Raw genomic sequence first — 14,587 nt, forward strand, 5'->3', positions numbered from 1 at the left:
CCTATAGTGGCTTGGGAATCACTAACTGTGACATGCAGTCAGGCAAGCAGCAGACTTCAGAACTATGTGATTAAGTCAAAAGCAGGTTAGAAGAGAAGTACTCCCAAATGCAAGACCTTGGAAGGGTGCTGATTTGGGAGCTGTGAAAGCTTCTCAGCATCTTAAAAAGTAGAAAAGCTATGCTTATAACTGCAAACTGCCAGTCTGAATGCATGACAAGGAAATGCAACAACTTGGGTGCACCTCTTGTGAAAAGTTGATGTTGGTGTAACATCCTGTTTCTCAAGTCAAAGAATTGATTTACACCTGACCACAGAAGGAGGCAGTGAGGAAGCATTGCCTCTAGTAGGGGAATTGTACTGGTGTTTAAAAAACCTCACTATTTCACATTTTATTTTAGTGTATTGAGAACTGACTCTATAGAAAAGTGTGTACGTGCTTTGCATATTGTACTGGAATGGGTGAAAAACTGCCTCATCAGACAGATGTTGGATGGTACCTTCCACTTCACCTTAGATAAGTACCTCCTGGAATTTCTTTCGGGAGTTGGTACCAACACTACAAAAAAGCAGCAAAAGTTTCTGTGTTTAGTGTCTTTTTCGGAAAGGACCCTATGTCCTTAATAATTAGTGAGACTTGCTTTTGTTTCAACTCAGCTTTTATCCCCTTTTATTCTTATCCCACACTGTTGCATTTCAGCAAGCAGGGAGATCTTTCCTGGTGTTTACATCCCAAAGGTACTTACAGAGAATAGGGTTCTTACTCTTCATTGTGTCACTGACTTGAGCAGTTATTTAAGCACTGTCTGCAGGTAATTTCTTCTTAGCATCTCTGGGCCTGGTAAGTCTTTGCACCTTCATAAACATCTCTTAGAAGCACTTTGAGGTCTTCAGGTTTAAAGCACCACCAAGGATCAGTGATGCTCAGTTTTATAAACGTGGAGTGTCCTAACTTTTCTCTAGAGATCACTTCGACTAGTTGGTTTGTATATATCTCTGCTGAACTGTAGTTTTAAAAAGCATATTTTTCCAGTATTCCTGATGACAGACAGTATAAGGCCTCTACTGAAAGGAAAGAAAATACCGACTTACTGTGTCTAGCTACAGAAAAGCCATCAGTGTTTATGTCAACTTAGAATCTAAAGGAATAAAGCAGTTCTTGATTCTTTTTCCATTTCAGTGCAGTTTCTGCATTCATAGAGAGAGAAAACTCATTAATTCTGATATAAATATATGCAAATAAATTTATTAATATAGGAAATGGGAAAATCAGTTATTGCTTCCTTTATAAATAATACAGGCTTAAGTTTTAAAGATATTACTTTTCCCGAAAATGAATTAGACAGCGAGGGAAAAAATCACATTTTTTCGTGGTGGTAATATCTTTAACCAGATTTGTCGCGCTAACAGCATTTCCTATGTATATATTATTTTTATTTAATACAGGTAATCTTTTTATTACAAATCATATTGTTTCTCAGGAGATTACCATCAGCTCTCATAAAAGCTGCAAAAAAAGATGAAAAAGCATCAATCACCACCAGACACAGCATGCTGTGTGCAGATTAAATATACAAAGCCCTTTAATATGCTTCAATGAGATACTTGTTAGCTGTTGATTTATTTATAGTCCTCCTTCTACTCTGTTTTAATTTCAATTTGAATTTGACTCCAAGGGTTCCTGCCTAATAACGATCAAGAACAAGATGACCTTGTGCTTCAGATTAACTCCAGCTAGGCTTACTCATGTGATTAGCCACTTTTTCACTCAGTCCCTTGAGTGGGTATGGGAAGGCTTCACAATTGTCAGTGGTATAAAGGAGGAGGACAAGAAGGTAAAGCAGAACTACGTTGCCATTTAGAGATGAGGCTGGACCAAAAGCTTTGTCAGAATTCACACCAGGGGAAGCAGGGATGTTTTTTTTCCATCTAGAATGTGTTGGCTTTTGGTGGGAGTCTATCTCGAAAGACAAGTGCAGAGATGTGGCTTCAGAACTTAGGGTTTATTGATTTCTGTGTTTTGATAGCTTATCCATGGGGGTAGTTTCTCCCTAAGAAAAGATACGGCAAAAGTTATTTTTTGACTTGCAGTTTCCAGACTTAGCAGAATTTGAAGATCCAAAGGGGTTGCATCATAAGTGTGCAGGTACTTGCAGGGTCAAAAGGGCAGTGGTTCTTATCATCAGAAACCAATGTGGAAACTGCTGCTTTGGATTCATCTGATCCATGGGAGTAGGATTCCATCCTTATAGCATGATTATGCTTAGACATTATCTTCTTATTTAATAGACTGCAAGTCAGAACAGCTGACAGTTTATATGCAGGATGACAGCATTCTCCTCATCTGGCACATGCAACAGTCTACAGGCAGAGAGAAAACTAACCAAAAGCTATCAAGTTTTCCCAAGGGGTCAGCCATAGACAGAATCTGATGGCATCTCATGTTCATTAACAGATTGACTCTTGCACCACCTCTGGGTTTTAGTGTCTTCATTGTGCAATCCTACTGGCTTATTCTGTTTTGCCTAGTGAAGCAGCTTTGAGGATTGAATGGTTGAGGATGAGCAATCATTCATACATTTTTACTGCACTCCAGAACTATTTAAAGGTACTTGTTCTATCTCTGACAATATCTCTTGAGCCCTATCAGTGGGATGTAGTGTTATGTCCCATGACATATAATCCAAATTAATTAAGTCCAATGAGAAATACCTGTATTAGCCTGGGAGCATGCTGCAGTTGGGCAACTATACTGCTGCCAGATATTCCTCCTTTCTTCCCCTCTTTATGCTGTTGTTCCTTCCCATAAGGAATGAACAGCCCCTGCAGGCTCCTGCCAGCTGGGCCTTTCCTGTTTGCGTGGAGCTGATGAATGCTATTTCAGTGGTACTGCCCCTTCCCCAAAGGTTTTCCTCAGTAGAATTGTGCATAAGATTGTTCACAACTATTTGGGTCTCAACTGAAGCAAAACCACTGAAGTCCACTGCTTGAAAATCATTTTGGGGTGAAAGGAATTAATTGCTTTCAGAAGGATTAATAGTGGGTATTCTGATATTCTCAAGCTGCCCATGATCATTTCTGCTTGCTTCTTGTGTTATTGCAAGCTATGCCAAGACTCCCAGCTTTAATGGTATTCTCAACCTACATATTTACAAATCAGGACTAAGGCAGCCCCTAATATGAGATCACAGTTAGCAGAGCTGGGACAGATCTTGAGCTATCACCTAATCAAACATGTGATAAGATGATTATTGCAGAACTGGCTAAGATTCTGCATCTACTTTTTATTTAACAAAATATTTGCACTGCAGTTTTTTTGTCTGTCTCCATTTCACAGGGTGGGAATTTTGATGTTGCAGACAGGATGTTTCACAGTGTCAAGAGCACGTGGGAATCAGCTTCAAGGGACAACATGAGTGATGTCAGGGAACTCATCCCTGAATTCTTCTACTTGCCAGAGTTCCTGACCAATGCAAATCACTTTGAACTTGGTAAGTTCTAGAAGGGACTTCAGGGCTCCCCTTCTGCTCGTCAGCATAATGACAAGGGAAAAGATCTGGATCATGTGTTGAGAGTTGGTCCCTGGACTATGTGGACTGACCAGGCTCTCTAGTGATGAGAGCTTTTATTAAAATAAGGCTACAAGAATACAAGCTTGTGTTATCTGAATGCTATGAGAAGAACAAAGTTTACAGCTCAGAAGGGACTGCAGTTCCTATTAGTTACTGTGCAAAAGAATTACAAATTTTGTCAGACTAAGGTGGATTTTGATATAGGCAATCTAGATAGTTGCTCTTGAAAATTTGGTCTGCATCATCACATCTATGTGGCTATGAACAATATATTAATTTGACTTTTGCAGATAGATCAATTGTAAAATGGTGTTGGTGAAAGGTGTTTTTTTAAATTTTGTGCAAGATCACAAGGTGATTAAAGTTGTCAAATGTCCTCCCTATAATCTTGAAATGTTCTGCACAAGTCACATGAACTTGATACACTGTCCCTGGCCTCAAGCAGCATCACAATCCCTTCTGAATGTACACTGTCTTTAGACTTTTCTGCGTCAGTGATTGAGGGTCAGAGAGAATCCAATAAAAATAGTATTCAGAAATAGTCATGGCAGCCCTGATCCACTTCACTTTACAGGAAATTCACATAATTTGCATAAAATGCAAAGCTGCTTTTTGTAGTGGACACAGGTTGATTAACAATTAAGGCAGCAGAGAAATGCCTTAAGAATCAGCCTAAATTGATGACGGCAAGGCAACTTAACTCAAGGTATTGAGGTCTAGGTATATTTTTATTTAAGATCTCAGTGAAATGAGACATCGTTGTGGTTTAAGCCTGGCTGGCAGCCAAGCACCACAGTCACTCACCCACTCCCCGCAGTGGGGTGGGGGAAAGAATCGGAAGAGTAAAAGAGAGAAAACTCATAGGTTGAGACAAAGACAGTTTACAAAGTAAAGCAAAAGCCGTGCATGCAAGCAAAGTAAACCAAGGAATTCATTCACCGCTTCTCATCAGCAGGCAAGTGTTCCACCACCCCCAGGAAAGCTGGGCTTCATCACACCTAACGGTTACTTGGGAAAACAAACACCAGCATTCTGAATGTCCCTCTCCTTTCTCCTTCCCCCTAGTTTATATGCTGAGCATGGCGCCATATGGCACAGAATATCCCTTTGGTCAGCTGGGGGCAGCTGTCCCAGCTGTGTCCCCTCCCGACTTCTCGTGCACCCCCAGCCCCTCGCTGGAGGGGTGGGTGAGGAGCAGAAAGGGCCTTGGCTCGGTGTGAGCGCTGCTCAGCAGTGACAAAAACATCCCTGTGTTACCAACAGTGTTTTCAGCACAAATCCAAAACACAGCCCCGTACTTGTTACTATGAAGAAAACAAACTCTATACCAGCAAAAAACCAGCATAGGCATGCTAAGAAAAGAGCAGAAGGGGAAAAAGATGCTAGAAGATCGTTAGAAGGTAAGAAAGAACAGGGGTACTTTCATCCTGAGGGGAGGTCAAGAAACAGCCTGGCTGAGATCAAGATCCAGAGACTGACCTGAGTGGAATCAAGTGGAGGGACCTAAAAAAGACACCAGAATCTTACCAACAGAGAGTAAATATCCAGGAAGATTTTACAACAGGCAAAGCCAAGCACCAGAATCCGTTCACTGCCACACTGTAAGGAGACACGGTCCCAGACCTTAGCCTCAACTTAGATTTGAATTCATCCTATTGTGCAACACTGTGCTCTGATTTCAGAACATATGCTCAACTCCTGAAAGGGATCAGATTGCGAAGTACTTGACAACAAAATCTTTTTCAGTGCCTGTTTTAGTAGGAATATCTGGCAGTTAGGCCCACAGGATTATGTATAAAAAGAAAGTTGTGCCAACAAGTTTGTCTTGTCTGAGTTTGCAGTCAGTGCTAAAACGTTTTGTGCTGTGGACATGCATATTTTTACTGTATTAGTGACAGTTATTAGAACATCTCATTGCTTTATTATTGGATCAGAAATGCCAGGAGAAATTGGTTCTGCAGTGTTCTATGGCACTATATTTGATGTAGAACCTGAAACTGCATGTGGGAACGTCACGTCAATTCCCTTTGACTTCAGTGTTTTAGAAAATCTATTTCTATTTGCAATGTGTGTGATTCTTGTTTTTAATTCTCCCTTTGTAATTCCTGCAGGCTGCATGCAGGATGGAACAGTGCTGGGAGATGTGCAGCTTCCTCCTTGGGCAGACGGAGACCCCTATAAATTCATTCTTCTGCACAGACAGGTCAGTGAGTATCAAGATTTGTGACAAAATGCTGCACTGAGTTGCACTGAAAATGAAGCTCTGAAGGCCAGAGTCACAAACCAAAATGTTAGATCCAAGTGTGTGTCCTGCCTTTGCAGAGTTCATGTGGATTCTGAACTTCACATGTCTATTTGTCTGTCTGACAATTCACCCTGAATCACGGCCAACTTTCCAGACAGGTGAAGTTTGTATCTAGGTCTGTGACATGGACCTATCTCAGCCTGTAAGTGTATGTGAACATAACATAATGCATACACGTGACATTTATATGCATATAGTTCCATGTTGTGGCTAACCAGCTGTGTCTGTGTTTAAACTATCTACCTTCATCTCTGAGTCATGTTAGGACTACAATTATGTTTTTATTTGGGGAGGGGAAAACCTAATGTGATTTCCTGCCTTTAATGGAGTCAGCCTTGGCAATTTGAAAGCAAATCGGTTTAAGGTCCTGAGACTTAACTACAATTAGTGCTATCTATTAGTACTTAGAAAATCTTGACTTCTGCATGATGTCACCTGCTATGCAGCAGTGAGAACAAATGCAATTCTGTATGAAGGTTATTGCAATGAATGCAGACTTTGCAGCAGAATGTCTTGGTGCAGGTGTCTTTTTGTTAGAGCTATAAAGGCAATGGGCTGTACTATAGTGCCTCTGCATTATGTCATCAGATTTCCTGTGGCACAATGAGTCAATCTGTATTTGTGAGTACAGACAGATTGTTGCTGTATACCAGAAATGTGGTGATGATATGTTTTAGCATCAGTGGGACTAAACAATTAGCCTATGATTTTCAAGGCATTGCATTATCCTGATTTGTCATGTGTACCTTCAGTTTCTGCCTCAGTGGGTTCTTCTCACCTCTCCTATGCTACGGCAGGTCCTCCCCTTGGGCGTTCAACTTTCACTCTCTATAATCTCTTTGTAGGTGATTTTATCCAAACCTATGGATACATCCGTCTTCTCTATTTTGGTATCTCCAAATAAGCCTTTCTTCAGTTAACCTTTCCAAACGCTGGTTTAAATCCTGTCTCCTTAATGACTATCGTAACTTTTTTGTTCCTGTTCTGAAAAAAACTCAGTCATACTCTTGTCTTGTAAATATTCTTTTCACCACTGTTCCTTTAACCATTGACAATAACTGCCCTGCTCCCATTAAGTTACCATTACTTTCATGTCCCTTGCTTTGCACTGCTGTGCTGCATGCAGAATCCATATTTCTTGTGATGTACATACTACTAAATAATTTACATGTTTTTCTTGGGCATTCTTTTGAATCTTCAGCTTATTCTTTCTAACATCCTGATACCTTGTTTCAAGTCATTACAGAGATAACTGGAAGGGGGACCATTTCCATTGTCTGCATTGCATACAAATCTCCTTCCCACTGCCCTTATTATTTGAACTTTTCTATGGCTCCACTCCCTATACTTAGTGTCTCTGCTTTCCCTCTTGAGACCCTATGCATCTGTTTGATTTATTTATTCTGGCCTCTTATGTCTCCTTCTCCTTGCAGCCACCTGGGTGCTGTCAAGTAATCTAGCCTTAGTCCCATGTTTGACAATGCCATTTTTATCCATGTTTAAAAATAAAACAAAAAAAATCCTTTATAAGCTAGTCTATGGGCTGTGAATCCATCCTGAGGAAAATTTTCTTCTGTTAAACCAGTTTTAAGAGAACAGGTTCGTAGTAGTGTACATCATCTACATATTTTGCAAAATTAATTCTGCAAACACTTTGGCTGGTGAATAGCTCTGAGAGCAAGCCTGTTCAACTCTGGATTCATTCACACATGCTCAGGTTACTCCTGTGAGTGAGCTTGTATATGAATTGAGTCTGAGCTTGCCTGCTTTCTTGTGCAGTAGTCCTGCCTTTGTTTCTTTTTAAGGACTGTTGAGTGTATAATGAGATATATCCTTCTTTGTTGTTGTTGTGTAATCGATTAAGCAGCTCCCTTTAGTCTCTATTGTGAATTCATCACCTGAACGCTTCACTTTAAATCTGTGGCAGAACAATAATGCTAATAAATATTTAAAAGAAGTTAAATTTCAGTCTTGCTACTTTACCTATTTTGAAATGGGTAACTTTTGTATACACTTATTGAAAATGTTGTTTTCAATCATTTCGGAAATGTCATTGAAAGTAGTCATCTACCACTTTTTGCCCCAGAATCCTGCCTCAGTACAAAACAGCTTGTGAATTAATGATATTCAAAATTATGTGGTGTGGAGAATAGCTGCTTACTATTATTAGCAGGTTTCAAGTGTCTCCATGCCTAGTAGCTTGACTCAGTGGTATGCTGTCATGCAGTTTAGTAACCTAAGCCAGTACACTGAATTTACAGCATATTCAGTAACTAATCAGTCCCTTTGCAGAAGCCACATTAATCTCCTTGTTCTTTGTTTTACCTTGTATTTCTGTAGCAGTTACCTGTGTAACTCAGATCACAGCCCAGTTTTACTGGGCTGACAAGCACACAGTGAGTAAACCTATCTGGGGAAAAAATGCATAGAAGAGCTTTTCTCCAGAAAACTAGTCAGATTGAAATAGGAGTGTGTCAGTAGTAACAAGAAATGTCTCAATTAATCATTTCAACTTTCTGTCTTCGTTATCAAAACATTTCAAAATTATCTTTTCATTGCAATGTTTATATTAGATTACAGGCTGAACTGAAAATATTTTATTTTATGATGTAACTGTTAGAACTAATTGTGTATGGTATATAGGTCCATTATTAGTAAAATAAAAGGATGTGATTTTTCCAGATTTAGAACTGGGAGGGGAGGGGTTGTGGATTTTAATAAATGAGAAAACTTGAGAGTTGGGGTTTTTTGTTCTGATTTGGAAACACTGTTCAGTGTCTGCATTTCCCCCAGAATCTAGCTTCCATTTTTCAGTCAGAGTCTATCTCCTGCTTTTTTGCAACCTATTAGCTTGAGGGGATAAGAAGACAATGTTTTTGCCAAAGAACTGAGATGCAGAGAGGTTAAGAGCCATGTTCAGACTGCTTAAGCTCCTGTACATGCACAATAATAAGTATTACTGAGACTGACATCTCTGAAGCTGCCTGGAGAGTGATTTAGAGACCCAGAGCTCCAGTCACACTGAAAAGTAGTGGAAGGGAAGACAGAAATGAGTTTTTGTCAGTGCCCGTAATCACATGATGATACTCCTGCTATGAGGGAGGAGATACTTGAGTAAGTGTTCTGTGCACTGCAGGCTTGCCACTTGAAGTACAGTCCTTGCTAAAATGAAGAGTTGAGCCTAGCAAGTGCCTGATCCCTTCCCTTGCAGGGAAGCAGCTCAGTGCCACCCAGTGCAAATAGATGTTAGCCACTGAGGTCAAACATGCAGCAGTTCCCTGGTGTTCCCTAGTGGCTCCAATGAAAGCATGAAGGTTTTGGGGCACTCTGGTTCCTTTCCCTGCTGTATCTCATGCTGTCTATGTGACCTTCAAGGTCCTTAGTCTCTGTTCTCCAGATTCCCAAATACGGGAAGGATAACACCGTCCCTCCTTAACAGAGGTGCTGCAGACAGAAATCCATGGATGCCTGAAAGCTGCTGCAATTTTACGCTGATGTTTTTTTAAAGAAAAACATAGGGAGAAATTCTGTCTCGTATATTGTGGCTTGTTTGGAGTGTAAAGCACTGAGCCGTGCTCCTTACTGCTTGTGTAATGGTGAGCACTCTGAAGGCACTTAGATAAAATGGGGAACATCTGTTTTTGCCTTGTACACTGGAGTAAGAGTGCAGTTTGGAAATTAATCTATCAATCATCCCTGCATAATGTGGCTTTGCTCTTATTGCAGTGATCTCAAATTGTGTGAACTAGATTTGTTTTGGATGAAACAAAACCAAAAGCTGCACTCCAGTTGTGCACTACAGATGCTGATGGCATTCAGCCTGTAAGAGCAGACTAGATCTAATTTGAAGTAAAGCCCCCACAGTGTAATGTGGATATTGGGCCCTCTCAACCATCTGTTCTGTTCTACAGACCTGCTTCCACTGAGCTGCACTATTTGATAACATTGGCACTACTGATAAAACCACACAACTTTCATAAATTAATTCAAATCCCAAATAGGAGCAGTTTAGCAAATGAAAGATCACATTTATAGACTCATGTTCTTAATGATTTGCCAGACCTGATCAGATATCACGTACAGTCAATGAATATTCTGTCCCCAACCATAGGTAGTACTAGGTGTTACACGGGAGGATGCAAGAAATCTTGCTGTGGAAAGTCGATCAGCCTGCCTGAGAAGTTCATCTGACTCTGAAGTGGAGGGTTAGAGATCTTGAATTCTGAAACATATAATAGTTTCTGTCTTCTGAAACCACCCACAAGACTGGGTGTACTTGTTACTGGTACCGTGGTCAGTTTTAGAAGGCTTCACAATGAGTTTGGTGCATTAAACTGATCCAGATCAACACTGTTCTGAGGTTTGACTATTGCTTTAAAGAATATGAGAGCAAAGAATTGCTCTTGACATAAAACTGAGTAGCTCCCTGTTTCATGTTTAATAAGTTAGGAATCTCGTCTACTAAAGAAATTTATTTACTTCCTTATTAGACACCAAGTTCTCCCTCCCTGGTTGGGCTTGTCATAGTGCTCAGTGAAATACTGAGAGGCTGCACATTTGCAGCTCTGTTGGTTGCTTTGTTTTTCTCTGTCAGTGATGCCAGGCAAAATTTACAGTTTGTAATTCATGGACTAACTGCTTTTATTAATAAGGATGAGTTCTGAGTCTGTTCATAAGTGTTTTCCTGTTGTTTGCAGGGGACAGATTGTATGCCACACTTGTTCTCTGAGCTGCCCTGTGATTGTTATAGCTGTGGGCAGGGTCATTTAAACCAGCTGCACTGGGCTAACTGTCGGCTCTGTGAAATGAGCCATTGTTCTGGATCCCATTAGCTTGTTTATTTCCACTGTGCTTTGGGTGGGATGGTCTGCTTGGGAGACCTTTAACTGAGCATCAGGGAGTATTGCACAGTCAAATGATTTGGAGATCGGAAAGTATTTTTAATAATGCTTAACACTGCTGCTTGAATTATTGGGCAAGGCTGTTTGGGAATCCACAAAAATTTGGTGAGGCAGGTGATGGCAGGGGCACTAACGTTTAGTGAAGCCTCATGGGTAAGGCTGGGTAACCTGGAGGTGGGCAAAGGTTCAACTGAAACTTTTGTCTGCTGCTTATGAATTGCTCTCTGGATCTTCAAGGAAAACTTGTGTTTTCCACCATGTTTACATTGAGCTTTCTAGGGAGCCCACATTGGGGTGGATGTATTACCTTGTAACATCTCTCCCAGTCTTTTTCAGTAGTAATTGTTTCTTCTGGTCCCATTAATCCACACACTTGTCACTATGGGTAGAAAATCTAACTGAAGTAAACCATTTCTTATTTGGCGGGAAAAGTTCAGATCCCAGGTTTTTCCATGATGAGGAAATCCAGTGGTGTGACTGTCTCTGCTTAAGTCCTGCAAGGGTAGCAAAATGTTTGTTGATCAAACTCAGGCTGTCTTGAAGCTTCTGTCATACAGCTGCCCTGTTGCACCCCAAGTCTCCTACTGCAAAACCCCTTCCCTGTCTTGGCTTGCAGCACCCCTTGCCATTTCACTGCAAGTTCTAAATTCTCTTTGCTAGTTCATGGCATGCAGTCTCTCCTGCTATATCCTTCAGACCCCACTTAGAAGCCCCTCTTCTAGTCATCTCCCTTTCCAATCTATATTTATATGTATTTTCTCAAATAAAGTCTTTGCTACTCAGTATGATTTATAAGGCATATTTCTACAAATAGAAATTCACCTGTGATTTGTCCATAGAGCAAAGTGGTGGCACCAAATGCTAAAAGCTGTTTTGCTCATTTAAACTGTCTTGTGTCAGTAACAGTATCGGTGAAGACATGATAGCACAGGCTTTAATGTGTGCTAGAAGCTGGAGGATGTGCCAAGACCTGTGGAGCGCTTCCACTCTGTGGAACCTGCCTGTGGTGTCTCTAAGGATATTACTTCTGGTGTCTGTTAAGACAAGCATGCTGCACTTTGTCCTTCCTTTTCCTGTGGGGATCCACCTTTCATCTCTTTGGTCACATTTTGTGAGGATGTGCTGAGAATGGTGGTACTGGAAAAACTGAAAGTGTAAAGATTCACTTGCACAGAATTTCAGTCTCCAGCAAGGATTGGAAAGTGGTAATGTATTTGTCATGGATACACTCTGCTGAATTAATTTTATTTTGGTTTCAGGCACTGGAAAGTGACTATGTCAGTGCACACCTCCATCGCTGGATAGATCTGATTTTTGGCTACAAGCAACATGGCTCAGCTGCGGTGGAGGCAGTTAACACCTATCACCCTTACTTCTATGGAGACAAGATGGACCTCAACAATGTTAAAGATCCTTTGATTAAGAACACTGTCCTGGGTTTTGTCAGCAACTTCGGACAGATACCAAAGCAGGTACCACTTTATCATGCGAGTAAAGAGCATAATTTGTTTTGATCTTGATTTCAACTGGAAAGCAAGAATAGAAATTTAAATCAGAGACATTTTCTGATTTAAATATGTTGAAAGATGGGCTATAGACTTCCTCAGATTATGTACTACATCAGTATGCACCCACACATGTATGTGATGCCACCTTCTAATCATGCTGTTCCTGTTGTATGCCATACAGCTGTGGCATCAAATCTGGGTACTGCTGCTTCAGTACAGTCACATGAGTAACCACTAGTCTGGGAATGGGTACAGTCAAATAAAAGCAGCTCAAAGTCTCACCTATACTTTTCCCTCTTCTGAATTGCTGGGATTAGCTTCCTATCTCTGTGAGGAAAGGATGTAGTCTGATGAAAATGTAACAATGGTAAGATGATACCACAATGAAGAGGTTTGTGTATGATAGTCCTAGAGTCTATGATTAAGGATTTAAACAGATGTCTCTCCTGTATGATCTGGCAAATAGATATTAGTTTTCTAATGCCATTATTTTGTCCTAGCTCTTCACGAAACCACATCCATCGAGGAATGCCCAAGGCAAAAGCTCATCAGGAAGAGAGACTGTGCTGTCCCTTCACTCAAGTGGAATTCTTCCTCCTTTTATGAGCAGCCTGCAAAATCTGAAACTCTCACCAGTTACAATAAAAGGTGCTGCAGGGGCTGTGCTCCATTTCCTGAGCTAATAAGTACAGAATTCTTGGATGGGGTGAATCTGAATTTTCAAGAGCAGAAAAATATTCATGCAGCTTTGTATGAGTTGGTGCAATCAAGATCCCTTCTGCCAATTATTATTTGTATATATGTGTATTGTGAGTGGGCATTGAAAACACTCAAATACTCAGGAGAAATCTTGAAACTTCTGTTGTAGAGTTAAGAAGATACATTTGTTTTATAAGAAACCTAAATCTTTTCTCTCTTATACATTCTGAATATGTTAAATTGAAACACAAAGCTCACTGTTTTCCATTTGCATTCTCACTTTTTATATTCAACAGCAAAGTAAATTATCTGTCTTTCCCCACTTCTCAGTCTTCACATCTTTTTCTTTTTTATCATCTTTTTCTTAGTCTGTGTTTTCCTTACCCTGGAAAATTTCACTGTGTCTACTTCTTCACGCCACGATGGTGTTCTCTGCACATCTTGGTAGGGACAGTGGGCTCCCATAGCTGTGCTACAGAGGCTGTTGGTGACATGCCCAGCATCCTCTGTAGTGCATGGCATAAGGCAGTCTGCACTGGCAGCTTAATGACACTGCTGTTAAACCCTCTCCTTCAGAGCACATCACTCCCTCTCATGGAATTATGTGGTCCATTGGAGAGGAGTGTTTCCACTATTCTGTCTGGAATCTCTAGTTGTAGAGCAGATTTCTGTCTATGGGCCTGGCCTCAACACTGAGCCCAAATGTGGGATTTGCCAGCCTCACCACACAAGCTGTGCAAGGATGAAAGTTAACATAAGTGCTCTAAAAACCCCAGAATTAAATATGTTCTTTGTCTTATCAGACTATCCCAAGAGAGCTATTGGACACATTGTTCATACTGAGAAAGGCATTCTGGCTGTCGAAAAAAATAAAGTTTTAATTCCTCCTCTTTGGAACAAAACATTCTGCTGGGGATTTGAGGACTTCACCTGCTGCTTTGGCAACTATGGGTCCGAGAAGGTAAATAAGGAAAAGTCTATGGGTTTCAGAAATGAATGATATGTTGTGGGTTTTGGCTGGTTTGGACACCCATTTCAGAGCCTGTTGTGGAGTTGATTTCAGAGGATGCTGTACAGTCAACCTTTTTGAGGAATCTCAAGTCGTATAACCCAACAGAGTGCAAAGTCATTATAGACTGCTCAAAAATGTGTAATTTCTGATCTCAATTATCTCAGGTTTTCCTTCCAGTAACTGTGTTCTCCATCAAAATGAAGGAGAAACACCTTCATGGGTTGTAAGGACAACACAAGGTCTCCTGGCTACTAATCAGAAATTTCATTGTGCAGAACTTTCTGTTGGAATTAAAACAGGACCATCTGTCAATTTTTCTCTGTCTCCCCAGTGTAGCCCAGTGCATTCATTCAAAATGATAATATCTTCTGTGCTAGAAAGTTAATACTCTTACTTCTTTGCTGTTAAAAAGCAACAGTCTGTGTCACCACACTGCTTGTTAGGGCACTTGACAGATCCAGTTTCTCTAGCACAATCACACTGTTTTGGATGTGTTTGGGTCAATGTTATGACACACAAAGAGATCTGAGTTAGCTTGGGTACCAGAATAGCAGAATATGTCATTCAGGAATTTGTGCAAGCCACATCATT

The 14,587-nt window shown here is 40.6% G+C and overlaps 1 protein-coding gene across 5 annotated transcripts in view; it reads left to right on the forward strand.

The window, feature by feature from the left end:
* Window positions 1-14,587, forward strand: part of WDFY4 (WDFY family member 4) — a 144,283-nt gene that overhangs the window by 116,616 nt on the left and 13,080 nt on the right. For all 5 annotated transcript variants that reach the window (XM_080401530.1, XM_080401533.1, XM_080401532.1 and 2 more), the window contains 5 exons: window positions 3,337-3,490; window positions 5,683-5,774; window positions 12,037-12,249; window positions 12,786-12,933; window positions 13,788-13,945. In XM_080401530.1, the coding sequence (XP_080257656.1) occupies window positions 3,337-3,490; window positions 5,683-5,774; window positions 12,037-12,249; window positions 12,786-12,933; window positions 13,788-13,945 (765 nt within the window). The remainder of the gene's footprint in view (window positions 1-3,336; window positions 3,491-5,682; window positions 5,775-12,036; window positions 12,250-12,785; window positions 12,934-13,787; window positions 13,946-14,587) is intronic.

Source organism: Falco punctatus (assembly GCF_963210335.1).
Source record: "Falco punctatus genome assembly, chromosome: 9".
NCBI classification, from domain to species: domain Eukaryota; kingdom Metazoa; phylum Chordata; class Aves; order Falconiformes; family Falconidae; genus Falco; species Falco punctatus.